Below are 16887 nucleotides of genomic sequence, written 5' to 3'. Positions count from 1 at the left end.
TCTGTGAGCCAGGGGATAACCAGCCCTATGTTTGTTATGACCCCAGATCCTCCCCTTACGAAACCTGGTTTAAAGCCTATACAAGAGAAAAAGCATCAGTTAAGATGTCCATTTAAAGAGAACTAGGGCTCCTACAAACCATAAAGGGGCCTTCTTTGTACTTTGATATGTACCAAGCAGTATATCTAAGCCCATTTGAAACCTCATGTGGGAGGATAACATGGGAAATTTATTATAGGGACACTTCTGTGTTCTTATATGTCCCTCAGAAATTGATCTGCATTGCTTTTGCCCCTGCTATTCACAACAAGATGGTTCTGCTAGAATTGTGTGACTTGGGCTATCAGCTGGCTTATAGAAAAATTCACAAAGTACAAATGGTAACATCAGGAAAATAAGTTGCCAGCTTCACAAGGTTACCCAGAAAACTAGACTGTCAGATACAAACCTATCATCTTGTAACCTTTGTTGTTCTGCAGGTAAACTTGTCTGACTGGGCTACAGGTTACCCTATGATCTTGGTTATGGGGCATCACCCTCAAGAACCTATGTATATTTTATCAGAAAGAGTCAAACAAACTCTACTGAAATGTTTGGAGTTTTTGGCTCAGTCTGTGCATATCTTCCACAAGAATTGCCCAGTTTTTTTTTTTACATATCCTGAAGCTTGTTCACTCAGTTGTCTCAGAACATAGCAAACAACCTAAATGTTTCCTCGTGCTATGCATGTACAGAATTATGAGAGACCAATGACAATGGGAGGCAAGAAAATTGTCTCTGGAATACATTTTCACCTTACTGTTAACTCCCATTTACTCGACTACCAAAATCCAAATATTTTGTATTTTAAAACTCCATATGTGAAGGTTCTACATTACCTTGTTAGGAAAAACATTCATAGAATCAGTAGAGAAAACAATTTGTCTGGGACAACAATATTAGAGGACAGGGTAGAAAAAAACCTTATGATGGGGAAAACAAAACTAGTTGTATCCATCTCTCTCAAATCTATTTTTTCTTTTTCCCCCTTGAACCACCCATGGTACCAATTAGAGGCCCAACATGAGTGGAAGACACTCCCTGGCTTCTCTTGGATTTGTGAGATTATTGACATTGGCAGCCAGTGAACAGGGGCATGCATACTAGAGTTCATTAGACCATCCTTCTTAATCCCCTTAAAACTAGATCTAACATTTATGGAGAAACTAATAAGAGGGCCAAAGGACCAGTAAAAATAAGAGATTGAGAAGACAACAAATGGCTCCTCTAAAAGGATCACTCAATATAATGCCCCAGCGACCCGGGTGGAAGATACTGGACATCAAATTACATGCTCAACTACATCATAAGGTCACAAGGTGTACTTGACCTTATCATCAATGACACATCAAGAGACTTGAACCTGTTTGCTCAACAAACTTCCAATATGATAAACACCATCCACCAGAATAGATTGGCCATAGATTGCTTCCTAGGTCAGGATGGAAGAGTATAGGAAATTTAAATCTGACCTACTGTCACCCAGAAATTGATGATAGTGGCAAGTTCATTTCAGTCATAACTGCCAGAATCCAAAAGCTAGCTCACGTTACAGATGAAAGTTGGAAAGGTTTATCACCTTATGCCCTATTTATGCATTGGTTTTCATCTTTTGGAGGGTTCAAAGCTTTAACAGAAATGTTCTTAGATATTCTAGGTATATGCTTCATTCTTTCTTGCCTTTTGCTTTTGTTGATCAAAAACATTCAGTCCACTACAGTCCTTGGTGGACAGATATACCCCTATTTATTTAATGGCCTTTACTAAACATCAGCCTCTACTTAACAGAAAACTGCCACATATGATATAAAAATAGGTGATATGATAGTTACTTTTCTCTCATTGCTGAGACAAGATACTTGACACCAAAAGTTAAAGGGGAAGGGACTTATTTGTCTTAGAGTTCATAGAGGTTCAGTCCATAGTCAGCTGACTCCAAGGCAGGGATAACAAACAGGCCTGGCAGAGCAGAAAACAACATGGCTCACACAAGGCAGCAAAGTTAACAAGAGAAGTTGACAGTATCTCCCTGCCCCTTTTATCTTATTCAGCCTACTTAGGGCAGGTAGCACTCACACCCGTAATCCTAGTGCCCTTGAACCGAGCATTGTATCATGAATCAATTTTAGCTTCACACACTCTAGATCAAGCCTATGACCACGTGAGGCTTTGGGCAGACATCTAGACCCACCCAAACCATAACAGATGATGATGACTCTCTTACAACTTGCTTATAGAAAGTGTCAAAGGGAGGAATAAAGCAGAACTTGAAAGAAAATCACTTTTCTTTTCAAAAAGAAGTCTGCATTTTGTTTGCAGCTTCATGTATAACTACTGAACTCCACTCTGCTACAGATAAAGTAAACAGCAAAGATTCTTGATGACAGACAGCCCTGTAATGACCTGATTTCCCATGAATCTGCGTTCTTTCTAGAATGACCTCTCCATGGTACTAATAGGGCACACAGTTATATTCCTGTAAATGAATTCTTTCAACTTTTAAAGAATTATAAACTATCAAAAGATACAGATAAGATTGGCAACTGTGTCCTCTAAACAAGGTTCATGATGACCTGTTTTCACAAGATTCACAAGAACAAAACTGTTATCATGTAAGATATGACTAACATTTTTTTTGTGTTTCTGTAACCTCTTTTTCCCACTCCTTCCTAATTTCACATCACTAGAGAGACCAAATACCAAAAACAAAAACAATACTTGTCTATTGCTCAGTCTTTTTGGACAGGGTTCCAACTAAGTCAAAATTCAGCAATAAATTCTTCTATACCCAGTGGTCTTCCCTATTTCTTTAATTCTTCAACAAATTCTGCAGCATAAAATAAATCTAAATTTGGCCATCATGAGGTTCAGCTAAGTGGTTAAAAAAAAAAACTTTTCTTGGGAAAGTTCTGCCATTACTTCATGGGAATGAAATAATTAGGCAAGTTCAATAAATAGAAATGGGGGTCTGAACCATTTATTGACTTCAAAGAGTGCAGGCCTAGCACTCTCCTTCTCTCTATAAGTCCCCCGACAAGCAGATGGAAAATCTATTGCATTTCATCATCACAAAAATTCTACTGACCCTGCAATTAGGCCATATTCTTGATGAATGGGACAGATTTGATCCTGACAGTTTAAACCTCGAACAAGTTATATACTATTACAATATAGCCTAAGTTCAGTATGATCCAGAATGTAACAAAAGAGTATACAGGGTGGTTCTTTATAAATTATTGTATTATTCTTTAGTTACAGTGTTTCTGCTTAAAATATAAAAGGTGGAATGAAATGCCTTATGTTCAGGCTTTTGTAACTTTCTATCAAACAGAATGCTCAAGAACTATGGCATTAATTGAAGGTCTCAAGAAAGAAAAATAGATATCCTGAATAATCCGTTCTGAGACTCCCATTTTTGTCTCAGGGAGATGAGGGTCTCTTTGACCTGTCTGATGATAATGACTCTTCCATCTCCTCCTTATAATCTGCAGGGCAATAAATCAGAACTATCCCATTGCCAGCTGCTCTGGTAAGGGAGACAAAGTGTGTTGAGACTTTAGTAAATATATTAATCATGATAATGTAGGATGGTGCAGAATCATTGCCTCATTAACAAGCCTGTCATTCCATTCCATCCTCTACTGGCTGATCCATATAAAATTCTCTACAAAATTCTGGGGTACATTAATTGTTTCTCAGTTTTAGACTTAAAAGCATATTTTTCTTCATCCCCCTATACCCAGACTCTCAGTCTCAATTTGCATTTGAATAATAAATTCAAGTTCACAGTCCCAGATATTATTTGGCATGAACTACAAAAACTTCAGATGAGCCCAGAGATATTTATAAGTAATTGCTAGACATGACTATTTCTGTGTTCAACAATCAGAAACCAGAGGGACAAAAGAAAAAGCCTAAAACTATAGCTACTGCAATTGGTAATGCTTTAAACACACACAGATCATCTAAGGAAAAACCCAGGTACAAGCAAAGGAAAGCTTTATGTTTCAAGTGCAAATGACCTGGATATCGGGCATGAAATTGCACCAAGCCTCAGCCTGGGTTCTGCTCCATATGTGACAGCTAATGTGACCTACTTGGGACACTAAAAGTCTGATGGTCCTCACTCCCAAAGAAAGGCTAGGTCAGCCAGACCCTCATTTACTTCAAAGGACCAGGAAAATTTACAGTGCTATTGTCCACATGTGATGGAAGGAAATGGTAAGTGACACACACACAGAGATGCAGAACAGAAGTAAAATAAAAGGTTTATTTTGCTGGCAAAAAGTTGATCACACTGAGAGTAGTGCCAGTGATCAACCACATATTGGGTTGCAGCTTCTTCTTTTATAGGTTTTACAGCTATGATCTCATTTAGATGGTTTCATTACATTTCCTCAGTTTACATTACCCATGCACAAATTACAGTAACAAGACAGTTAACTGTAACTCAGACATAAAAATTCCTTGTAGTTAGGGAGTTTATCTAACATTCCTCTAGCTATCTAATCTAGTGCACAGAAAGTGGGTGTTCAAGGTTAAGGATAAGGCCAGATGTTCCATTTGATGGTCAATGACTCTGGTGTCTGTTAATTTTAAACTAAGCAAAGCAGATTGCTGTTAGAGACAGCAAAAGTCATTTCAGATTTTCCTAATATTTTGTGGGTTTTTACATTACTTACAAAAGTTCCCTCTATCATTCTTCCCTGTGTTTGGGGGGTAACTCCTTACCTCTCCTTGAATTCATACCAATTATATCTAATGATTAGCTGAGTAAAGGGGACATAGCAAGCCTTAGTGGCTTGAAGGGCAGGCCACTCATGATATCACTTGTCTGATAAGTTATCATGGTGAGTGGTGCACAAAGCCAGCAATCAGAAGCTAATTCTTGGTCTTCCTGTGGCAGTAGTGAATGAGTTCCATCAATTAAATCCATTATATCTATTCCTGTGTAATTATTTGGATGTCATTTTAACTATTTCTGGAAGGGGGGTCTCCCAGACCTTTTTAATCTATAAAATCCATCATTTTAACCTCCGAAGCCCATGCCTAGCAGTTGACTGATATCTAGTATAAACATGAAAAACTATTTCTTGTAGCCATCTTGTTTCCCAAGGCCGATTTATACACAATTTTAGAGGGTTATATCCTCCTGCTTACAGTTATCACAAATGCCAATACTTCTGGTCACAGCAGAACTTTTTAACCATAAGTTTTATCTGAACAATACATCTTTTTTTGGGTATATCCCCCACAGTCAAGTATGGTATCTGGGTTTCATAATGTTCTTCTGGACAGGCATCAAAAGAAGTGTGAGGGATATCCCTCTGGTCCCCATTTAACAGTTTTAAGGATTACATATTTTTATCAAAATTATTATCTTTAGTCTTACAAATTATTTATTTAAAAACAAAATATCCCATTACCACCTGATACCATAAAGTAGTCCATAGTATCTTTTTTATAGTTCTTAGTTTTTTAGCTGTCCATTGACTCTCAACCTTCAAAGCAGTGGGAGCGGGGCCTTGAATGTACTGTCTCCTGGAGTTGCAGTCTGTGGAGTTCTCTGGATAAGCTTGCTTCACCTAGAGTGATGAATCCACAGTTGGACTTCAGCCACCTTGGCAGCTGTGGGAGTGACCATAAGTGCCTCATATGGTCCTTCCCATATAGGTTGCAAAGGGGTCATTTTTAATTTTTAACATAAACTCAGTCTCCTGGCTTTATCAAATAGGCAGGGGTTAGCACAAAGAGATCCTATTTCTCTAATATTTCCATGGAAACTTTGGAACACTTTTCCCAATTTTAACTGCTGTACTTTCATACTGAATGAACCTAACTGAGATGAATTTCCTGTAAAGTCTTAAGATACAGGGTGGCCTTCCAAACAAGACCTCACATGGGGAGAATACATATAACTTTTGGTATTCCTCATTTTAAGGAGGGCTAAAGGGAGCAAAGCAACCCATGACCCTGGTGCTGTCTGACAATATTTAGTTAATACCCTCTTAATAGTACAATTCATTCTTTCTACCTTAACAGAGCTCTGTGGCTGATAAGCAGTGTGCAGGTACCATTTTATATGTAATACTCTTGCTAGATTTTGTACAATCTCTGCCACAAATGCTGGCCCGTTATTGCTGCCTATAGAGAAAGACAGACAAAACCTTGAAATTTTCTCTTCCAGTAAAATCATGCATATCTCTGAAGCCTTCTCTGTTCTTGTTGGGAAAGGCTCCAAGCATCCAGAGTGTACAAACACCAACAAATAAATATTTATAACATTTGCAAAGGGAGATTTCTCTAAAATCTATTTGCATGTCCTCAAAGGGAGTTGTGCCCTTCCATTGTATTCTAGCTGGTGCTCTGGGCCCTGAAGTCGGGTTTATTTTTTGACAAATATGACATCTTTTTGAGATTTGCTTACACAAAGCAGAAATCTGAGGTGTGAAGAAATATTTTTCTAACAGTGGTTGGAGAGCTGTCTTTCCTCCATGGGTCAAATCATGATATCTTTTAATCCAATAGTAAGATGGTGTCTCTGGTATCATTATTTTGTTCTCATGTAAAATCTAAACAAATCCTTGTTTTTCAGCCAATTGTTTCTTGGCCCATTTGCCCTTTTTATCTGAGTATTTTATAATAGTTTGGGGCCTTTATATCTTCATATTCCTATTTTGTGCATGGGTGAGTATGGCCATGTGAAGTTTTTGTTTAGCTGCCTTTTTGGCTTCTTTATCTGCCTTAGCATTGCCTTTTGCTATTGCATCTTTTCCTTTTCACTGCCCAGAGCAGTACTTCACTGCTAGTGTATCATCTCCCACACTGCCTCCAATAACTGTATTATTTCCTATTTATTCTTAATCTGTTTACCCTCCACTGTGGGAAGACCACACTCTTTGTAAGTTATGCCATGGACATGTAAAGTGCCAAAGGCATAATTGGAATCTGTATAAACATTTACCTTCTTTCCCTTTGCCTTTGTAGAGCCTGTATAAGTGCCCAAAACTCTGCTCACTGAATTGACCATCTGAGAGGTAAGGATTCCACTTGGACCACTCCAGCCTGAGTTGTTACTGCCTAGTTAGCAGAGCATACCCCATATTTAATGCAACTGCTCCCATCCATGAACAGGATGAAATCAGCATCAAACATTGGATTTTTCTGCAGATCAGGATGACTTGAGAAAAGCTTGGTGATACTGAGACAGTCATGATGAGGGGCCCAGGATCTGAGAGCAAAAAGGTAGTGGGGATTCAAGGTTTTAATTGGAACAAAACATAGGCAAGAATTCTCACAGATGAGGGCCTGATATTGTGTGACCCCATTATTTGAAAGCCACTGATATCCTCTATTATTGAACAGTTCTAGAAAGGCATGGGGAATCTGAATAGTCAAGTCCTGTCATAAGGATAGTTTGTCAGCTTCCTTAATTAGTGTAACTGCAGCTATCAGAGTTTGTGAACAAGGGGGCTATCTCTTTTAATACTCTTTGTTTTTCCATAGCAAATATTATACTTTGAAAAATGACCATTATAAACATATTACAATAAGACATTTAGAGTTCAACCCTTTGATGACAACCAATGTAAATATTTCATAACAACATATTTGAGTAATTTTTACTGATGTCTCTTATGCCTATAAATGCAAGCCTTTTATAACAAACTTGAAGCCCACACACAAACATACATATTTCCTCAATAAATCACTTCCACACACTTTCTTAATGTACCTAGGCCTTCCGGTCTTGTATATCTCTCTTTATCCTTCTAACAAGAAAAACACGCAAAATCCTTTCATATAAAAAGTATATCTCTGCTACTTATAGCTTTGTTAGTATTTTTCATCCTCTGTATCACTTACTATAAACCTTCTATATATAACAAATGTCTTCAGCTGTTAACATTTTTTAAAATTGAATTTATTGGTACATTCTAGGTAGACAGTACAGTTACATTCATTACTGGGGTCTTTTACCTTTACATGCCGGGTCTTGGTTCTCATTTTTCCCCTTGTTCCCACCCTCCCTTCACCCCCTCCTCCCCTCCCCACCTTTAAACACTTGATTAAACTGTTAAAATTTTAAAGTGTCCCCTTTATTTATTCTGTTTTCAGACTGTTACATTTTAAAATTTGACTGGCTGTCAATAGAACAGTATTAAGCTTGAGTTCTTCATCAACAAAGTACAGAAAAGAGAAGTTAACCCTATAGTCACAATTCAAGAATTTGCAGTGCACAAGAATTATTTCAAGCACACAAATAAAATATCAATTCAAATTGAAACAAAGATACATTTATCAAATAGTTAAAATTTGTAACTTGATAAAATTTGTATAATCTCTTGATGCCTGATAAACATGATTGCAGTTTCTCTGGCTTTGTTTTGGATTCCAGACCTTTGCAGGCAGCATCAGACTGATAAAGCCTTGAGTGTTTTTTCTCTTTGTTTTCCTTTGTGGTTTTTAGAACTTTCCTAGCTGTTTTCAATACATTGAATTTTTTTTTTCTCATTTTAGTTCTTTGTAATCTGAGTGCAAGCCCTGTTCAATTCTCTAAGATTGTGACCATGGTTTCCCATGTGCACCCTCTGGTGCAGAAAGTCCAAGAATTTCTTCTCATGTTTTCCTCCCACCTCCTCTGCATCTGTGATCTTAGCAATTCCAGCAGAGGGGGAGGCAGCTTGACCTCCTTCAAAAGGGAAGCACTGGGATTTGCCTGTAACAATGTCACATTTTCTGAGAGAGCCAAGTACACCGTGTGAAGGTCAGCAGATTTGGCAAACAGTTGCTCTAAGACCAAAACTAAACAGTTCTCACCAACAGCTGATTGCCATGGAGCCGAAGCATGAGTGGCTCCTAGGCTGGGTTTTTCAGGCCCCAAAACAAAGCACACAGGCTCCAAGTTGTAATAGTCTTAGTTAAAAACAAAGGGAGATCATTTTTCTTTTGTCTAGAGTTCCCTCTGGGGGCCAAGATTGGCTTAGTTGATAACTCACAAACCTTCCTGGGTGTTTTTTGTGCTTAATTTTGCTCCATAGTCCCCCACAAAACCTTTATTAAAATTCTGAATCACGCACTCAAGAACAGTTGATTTAGTATTTGAATTTCCCATGATGACTAAATATTCCCTTTTTGGTGACACAGGACAAACATAGGGCAGGAATTATACACATACTCACCAGTTCGGCCATGAGGTCTCTCAACCACTATCAGCCAGCCACATTAGAATTAAGGGACACTGCCACATAAGTGTTCTGTTTTGTTCATATTAGACACTGGCCACAGAATCACAGAAACTGGCCACACACAAGCTCTGGGACTCAGGGTGGGAACTTTAAGCATAAACACCCTCTCCCTTTGCCTTGATGCACAGACTAGGTTACCAATTGCTTTCATAGCTCTTTCCACTCATTCTCCTAATCAAATCTATTTCACACATACAATCACAGAAGAAGTTAATGCATTCCCTCACTGGGGCCACTTACAAAGCACAATTACAAATTGAGGACAATCAAACCCTTAAAAAGGGTGAAAAGTTTAGGATGATTAGGCCTGCAGCCTACATTTTGCCCAAACTGAGGATATAAACACTCACAAACAGCAGAGAAGGGAAGGCAATCAGGCCTCCAATCTTTAATCTGTCAAAACATTCATTCAAGAACCAAATCAAAAGCAAAACAAACTAGGGGTTGCCCAGGGAATCTCACCACTCAGAAAGACGATTTCACTCACTTGCCTTCCTTTGCTGTATCTGTTCTGGGTTCATGTGTTCTGCTGTCAGGGAGCTGGCCTCTGAGTACTAGAGAAGGAACACAGGAAATCCTGGGGGTGTACCTCTTCCCTTCTGAGGAGGTGGACAGCCACTCCTTCCTGTGGGACTCGGGTTTGGCCCAACATGAGCTGTGTCAGTTAAGCTTTTCCTTCCTGGCCAACACACCAAATATTGCAAAAGGAATTGGTAAGTGACATGTACAGTGAAGTGCGGAATGGAAGTAAAATAATAAAAGTTATTTTGCCAGTCAAAAGGTTGAATAACACTCAAAAAGGCAGTGCTGGTGATGCACCTCCTCCTATCGGGTTACAGCTTCCTCTTTTATAGGTTTTACAGCTATGAGCTCATTCAAGTGGTTACATTTCATTTCCTCAGTTCATTTTACCAATATACAAATTATAGTAACAAGACAGATCACTTTGACTGACACATACCAATTCCTTTCACTTAGGGAATTTGCCTTAAGAGTCATCTAGCTGTCTATTCTAGCTCACAGGAAGGTATTGTTCAAGGTCAGGAATGAGGCCAAGTAGCCCATTTCATGGTTAATACCACCAGTGTCTGTTAATTTTGAACTAAACAAAGTAGATTTCTATTAGAGGCAGCAAAAGTCATTTTACATTTTTCTAATATTTTGTAGATTTTTAGATGATTTACAAAAGTTCTCTACATCACAAGTATCCCAGATACTTTGGTGGTTCATTTCCTTTTACAGTCACTTTAGTCATTTACCAGTTATGATTAAGTAAATGTGCATATTTTACTCTCAAGCATTGGTCTGCTGTTACAGTGGCCTCAGCCCCAAATCCTGAAATATGTAGGAAAGAAATTATTTTATCTCCCACATTGCTTTAGCCTACTGAACACAAGCACTTCTCCAAAATCCAAATTTGTTTATTTGATTATTTCTATGGTTATTAAAATTTAGAATATTAAATTCATGGCAGATTAATTTATAATTCCATTCTCCAACACACCATATTCCTAGGCATCTATAAGTATTTACAGCTTTCTCACTGAGGTGTTGTAATCTCTTTCTGTATTCCTCATATCTTAGTTGAACTTGTTTACTTTGGTGAATGGCATGTTGCTGACTGGACAGAGCACAAGCAGAGTAGAGGGAGAGTTTTCGTGTTTTTTAATTTCTTCATTCCTCTGAACTCTCCAAGAGACTTTACCCTGACTACCCTACTAGTAAAGTCAAGTAATGAAGGCCAGGTAGTTTTGGCTCAGTGGCTGGTGCCTGCCTTCTCAGCCCATCTGGGTGAGTCCAGACAGGAAGGAAGCCGAGCACAGACTCAGTCTGTCTCTTCCAGTGTGGCTGAGCTCCCCAAAATAAATGGCTAGGAATCTTAACAGAAGAAAGGATGTTAATTCTCAAGCCTCTGAATAAAACTCTGACTATAGCATAAATGCACATATGTAATTTTCTTATTTTTTAATAAAATTTTTTCAGTTATTGACATTTTATTTTCTAGTAGAAACTAACAAAGACAGACATTTTAAAACTTATGTTTGATTATCAGTATATTTTCAGGAGACACTTTATAATCTACAAACTATGATATAACAACAGGTAGACATTAAAATATATGGGAACGTCCAGTTCTTAAATAAAACAAAATACGTTGTCCTTCTGTCTAATATTATGTTCCTATCTGTGAGAAGTCCAAATGATCAGATGATGATGTTTCAGAATTTTGAAAACATACAGGAAAACAGCCTCACTGTTCCCATTTTATGAGGCTGCATAAAACTATGCTACTTGAAGCTTTGTTGAATATGATCCCAGGTGACATGTATTAGTTATAAAGTAAGCTTCAATAGTCCCATTCTTTAGAAAAGTTCCTTTTCACTTAGACACATAGATGTGTCTTCACTGCCCAATTTAATGCCTGATTGTATGTGATGACTGATTTCCCCTTCTTGGAAGGAAGATTTCCTAAAAGAAAAGTAGTGAAAATGGCTTAAGATGCAGAAGTGAGGGCACAACCAACAAAGGCACAGTTAGGGTATGCTCCTATCTTTATTTCAGAAAAAAAAATGGGATGTTATTAGTAGGAAGTCAGTTTAACTTTGATTGTTTTCCTCAAGTGCTCTATGTGTATGGCTGCGTGTGTGCTGTAGGTCCCAAAAGGTAGAAAATCTCCTAACCTAGGAGCTGCATTCACTCTGGGGAAAAAGCAGAGGAGTTTCATGGAAGGGATCAGCCCTGGAGCACAGCAGCAAGGTCAGTTGCCCTGGACAACCTTCTGTGGCACTGCTGGCTAGAAAGCTCATGGACTGTGAGGGTGTCAGGGTGGCCTGTCCCTCACAGCAGTCCCACACCCAGTACTGCCTTCCTCGGGGTGCAGTGCTGGGCAGGGACTTCAAGTGGTCAAATATTCACTTTTATCTTTACATCCTGTCTACAACATTATTTTAAGGGCCTTTTTCCAGATTTTTGAGAAAGAGCCTCCCTCCATAGTTCAAGCTGGTGCAAACATCACTACGAAATCCAGGCTGGGCTCCAAGTCATAGCAATCTTTCAATCCTCCTGCCTCAGGCTACTGAGTGCTGGGTTAGAGACAGGCCACCATGCCCAGCTTTACAGCCTGTTTTATATAATGGAATGTGAGAAACTTAGCATGATGTTTTTAAAAAAATTTGAATAACTGCAAAAGTAATTTTATAAATGATAATGCTGACATTAAAACTGCCTATGTGTTATTCTCATGAATATCAGATAAATTACAAGAAACAGTATACCTGTAACCCTAACATAATTATAAACAGCAGTCTTATTACACTGTTCATTTAAGCTGTGATGGGTTTCGGGTCATTTAATGTCTCCACTTATCTATACCCAAAGTGGAACTGCAGTGTTGCTTGTTGAATAGGAGCTTGAGATCTTCCTGAGATTACAGAAGGTACATTTTTATAAGAAAGTGTGCTGGGCTTGCCAGTTTATTGCAATCAAAGTGGTCAAGCTTTGCAGATAGGTCTGGTGGTCACAAGTAGTCCTAGCCCTGAGATTATGGACATGATATGTTTCCATGCAGGGTTGGTGTACCTAGTGACATCATTGTTTGAGGGAGTTTCAGTTCATTATCTAGACTGGTTTTAATTGTTCTTCGGGAACTGCAAATAATGATAGGATCTTCTTCTGTTTTTGGAATACTGCCCTTGATTCTTCTCTTTCAGCCTTTTCATGTTCCAAAAAGGCTTTAGACCTATCATTTGTAGTGAATAACTGTAACCTGACTGAGAAGATAGATTGCCTTTAGGGATCTTATTTCTGAATAAGCAAGCCCCCTATTCCAGACTGCAGCATGAGCACATAGCACCAGATAGGGAAATTTGAAATACTTTACCTAAAATTGAACATGTGAGAAGTTATAAAGAAGCTTCAACTTGGGGTCCCCTGTTTTGTAGTCATGCTTTAGATCTACAGGAGGATTTTCAAGAGAAATGATTTTAAATGGAGCAAATTTATTTTCCCTTGACATCCAGGGCGACCTATGCATTTTCATGGGAGATGAAGATGTCCATGGAGAGGAATATTGCAGATTTCCCTGAGCCTTCTGTGCTCTTCTCAGAGTGGGAGGTGAGGGATTTTGCAGGCCTACACCTTGCTTTGAGTGGGCAAATTCCATCCCAAATGCCAAGAGTAAGACACATAGGCCACCTAACCAAAGAAGAGGGCCTAGGAGGTGGCTTTGTAAGGTAAAGTGATGACTATCTAGTTTTCTTCTGTTTAAAGGAGACTTTGATTGGACCTGGGTTTTCTCATTGAAGACTTGGGTGTGTTTAAAGCAGTAACAACTGCTTCAACTATAATTTTGTTCTGTCCTTTTTTCTCTGCCCTTCTACAGTTATCTCAATGGAGGTTCTGATTGTTGAACACAGCAAAGGCCACCTCCAGCACAGGGGTGTGGTGGCCTATCTGCTAGTCTTTCTGCGTATTTTTAAAATCATGGTTCTCTTGGGGGATTGGGTTCTGCTGGAAGGAGAGGGACAGTTTTATGTCCATTGAGAGATAGGTGGGCCTGTGAGAACAGGATTATTAAAGAGAGCATTCTTCACTTTCTCAGAGTCCTCTGAGTGCCATACTTTGGAGGTCTTTCCAGAGATAAAGAGGTTAAAAGCCTAAGCATAAAGAATTTACACAACTTTTCTTGCCTTTTAAATAAAAATCTGAGGAACATTATTATAACACAAGCTGAAATTTTGTGCCCATTTATCATCATTTCCAGGTTTCTTCTAGACCCGCAAATAGAACTACAGGTAGAGCCCCTATGAGTGGAAACTCCATGGTACTCTACAAAGAGTGCAGACACAGGGTCCAAATTCTTCAGGGGGTGCCCCCCGCAGGAAGACACCTGTGCATTTCCAGGTGTCCCTTGTGAAACTCACGTCCTACTAACCATACCATGCCACGCCTAGCAGCATTGGTGATTTTCATTAGACCTCTCCGTAGCCTCCAGTCCAGCATGTCTAGTGCAGGGTCAAGTTCTTCTCTGTTTTTAAGGGTTCAGGCTAAGACTGAGGAGCCTGGGATCTACATGGCCTTGCATATGGCAAGCTGAGGGAAATATGGAGAGGGAAGCCCAGGAATGCCATGCTTCAGAAGGTCCCCCATGATAAAGGAGGCAGGCTTATGAGTTCACACAACATTATTCATGAGAGTCAGGCACCAGAAAGATGGCTTTGCCTGAATCAGCCCTGGTGCCTCATTTACTATTTTTCCTTAGAACTTTCTAGAAGGTGTCCCACTCTTCCTTAGAAATTTGGCTGAATGAGTGATTCCTTTGGCAACCTGAGATAAAATATCCCTTACATTTGTTTTAATCATACTTTGGCAATTTGTTCCAGAGAGTAGGAGTTGATAGACATTTTTTCTTTTTTTTTTTGGTACCAGGGTTCGAACTGAGGTCCTGGCGCATGAAAGACAGACGCCAGAACCACTGAGCTAAATCCCAGGTCAATTTTTTTTAATCTTGCAAGAATAAAGAAAAAAATAATCCTTTAAAATTTCTATATACAGGATAGAGTCTATTATTGATTAACTTTACACTCACAACAGCTTGAGTTGATCTTTACTGGCTGTAAAGAACTGGGCCCAGTGCGCCCAACATTTTCCTCCTCTGGGCTTGGCCATGTGTGCAGGTGGCTCAGTGCAGGCTGCCTGTGTGCATAGGTCTGTCCACTCCTAGGGACAGCAGCAATAGGAAGGAATGTTTGGGGGCCATGATCATCCCTGTGAGGCAGTTCCACAGGCTGCCAAACAGACCAATCGCAGGATGGCTGTGGTTGTCTGGACCCATGGCCTGAACACTGGGTGTGGAAACTGTCACTGTACTCAGCTGGGATCCACCACCCTCCGCTGTTCAGAGATTCTGGGTCCCCTCCCATCTGATGAGGTGCCAGGTACCTCACCTACTGCTTGCCCCTTTCTGCAGATGGGGCTCATGCTGCAAAACAGAGCTTCTAGCCAGGACAGGCTGTGAACACAGGCTTCCCTTCCCAGCACAAGGCAGCCAGAGGCATGGCCTCAGCTTAGATGCGTAGGGTATGCTGGGGCATCAGCCATGTGTGGTGCACTGCTGGGTGCTACTCTCTTCTGCAGGGCTCCCTGTTCATTACTGGAAAGATCTACACTGCACCAGGTACTGGGCTACTGTGTGCTTCCTAGGGTCAGTCTTTTTGTGCTGAACAGTGAATTCGACAGGAAACCTGATAGCAACATGTGTTAAATTTATCAAAGCTTTCAAAGCATGTTTATGGGGAGAAAAACATGGTAAAGGAAGTCAAAGTAGAAAAGAAGTGTGCCCCACAGAGTGAAGGACTGGCTTGGCATCATAATGACCTTAGATTCTCTTGTGTACAGTATCATATTCTGCTATTCTCAGCAATATAGAAACCCAACTTTTAAGGTCAAAGAATATTCCTAATATGTAGAGAACCTCAGAAAGGAAAGAAAATATAAATAAAGATGCAAAAAAACAAAATAGAACTATATATGCCTAACTGCCATTCATTTGATTTCTCTGTACTTTATTATTCAATTCTATTTTTTATTGCTCTCTGCCAATAATTCCAGCCCTTCAGTTTCTAGTGTGTATTAAGATGTTGAATATCCACTGTGTACAACTTCGTGAGAAACACTCAGGCTGATGAAAACCTCTAAAACAAGTACTTTGCTTCAGAGAAGAGTTGGCCCTGGGTGAGCTGTTGTATTAGGATCCACAGAGCCAAGCTGAGAGACCCTCATCCTGTCTCCTTTCTCCAAGCTCAGTGAGTAAAACACTGAGATTGCTTGGGGAGGTGTTGGTGTTCACTTAACTGTTGGAAAATGTGTAAGACTTAAGCTGTAAGTTGTTCTTTCCAGAAATTCTGATACATTGTCTTTAGAAAAGGGAAGAGTGGCACCTCATTGCTCAGGTGGATGTCTGCCAATGGATTCAACTTTCTGATTTATGATGTGAGTAAAAAGAAGGAGGAAAGGAAGCATATGTAAGAGGACAGTAGTATGCAGGAGTGGTGTCTCTCACTGCCTGCATGGGTTATGGGACATGAATTCCAGTATGAGGAACCAGCAGCAGAGGCTAGAGACAATGCTACTACAGGTGGCAGAGTTGGGTGGAGGATGTGCAGGTCAAGCTGGAGCTTTATCCCCACTGGTGAGTGAGTTGGAGTATCACAGGACTACACCATACATGCCACTGAGAGTGAGCTCAAGATGAGTCCTGTCAGCAATGGGATGTGCATGGCAGCAGCTCACAGTCAGTGACATTAGAACCTTTCCTCTCCTGTGCCCGTCAGTCCAGGTCCAGTGTAGTCAGAGAAAGGGAGACCATGAAAATGAGGAGAGGAGCCTTACAGGAACTGACCTCATCTGCATTCCCTCCTGGGTTCCTTGATCCACCATAGAAGGAAGGAAAGGGAAGGGAAGTATTAAAGAACTGAACATGGGATGGATTTGAACCTCAGCCAGACTGGATTTTTATACCCAGAGTGAACAGTGCATATGGAGAGTTTCCAAGGTGATGCTAAGGAGATGTTTGTGGTTGTGATGAGGCTGGACACAGGAT

General features: G+C 39.8%; 1 protein-coding gene across 10 annotated transcripts in view; it reads right to left on the bottom strand.

Moving 5' to 3' along the window:
• LOC104870624 (prolactin) overlaps window positions 1–16887 on the bottom strand; it is a 107081-nt gene that overhangs the window by 76563 nt on the left and 13631 nt on the right. For 3 of the 10 annotated variants that reach the window (XM_010636309.1, XM_010636306.1, XM_010636308.1), the window contains 2 exons: window positions 9779–9841; window positions 4323–5624 (listed from right to left, as the gene is read on the bottom strand). In XM_010636309.1, the coding sequence (XP_010634611.1) occupies window positions 5439–5624; window positions 9779–9841 (249 nt within the window). In that variant the 3' untranslated portion in view covers window positions 4323–5438. Of the gene's footprint in view, window positions 1–4322; window positions 5625–9749; window positions 9842–16887 lie in introns of those variants that run through there. The other 7 variants (XR_004516545.1, XR_004516544.1, XR_004516546.1 and 4 more) reach the window with 5 other exon arrangements.

This window comes from Fukomys damarensis, unplaced genomic scaffold (assembly GCF_012274545.1).
Source record: "Fukomys damarensis isolate Sample0158 unplaced genomic scaffold, DMR_v1.0_HiC HiC_scaffold_10, whole genome shotgun sequence".
NCBI lineage: Eukaryota > Metazoa > Chordata > Mammalia > Rodentia > Bathyergidae > Fukomys > Fukomys damarensis.
Note: the sequence above shows the minus strand (reverse complement) of the source record. Positions and strands in the feature narration are given on the sequence as shown.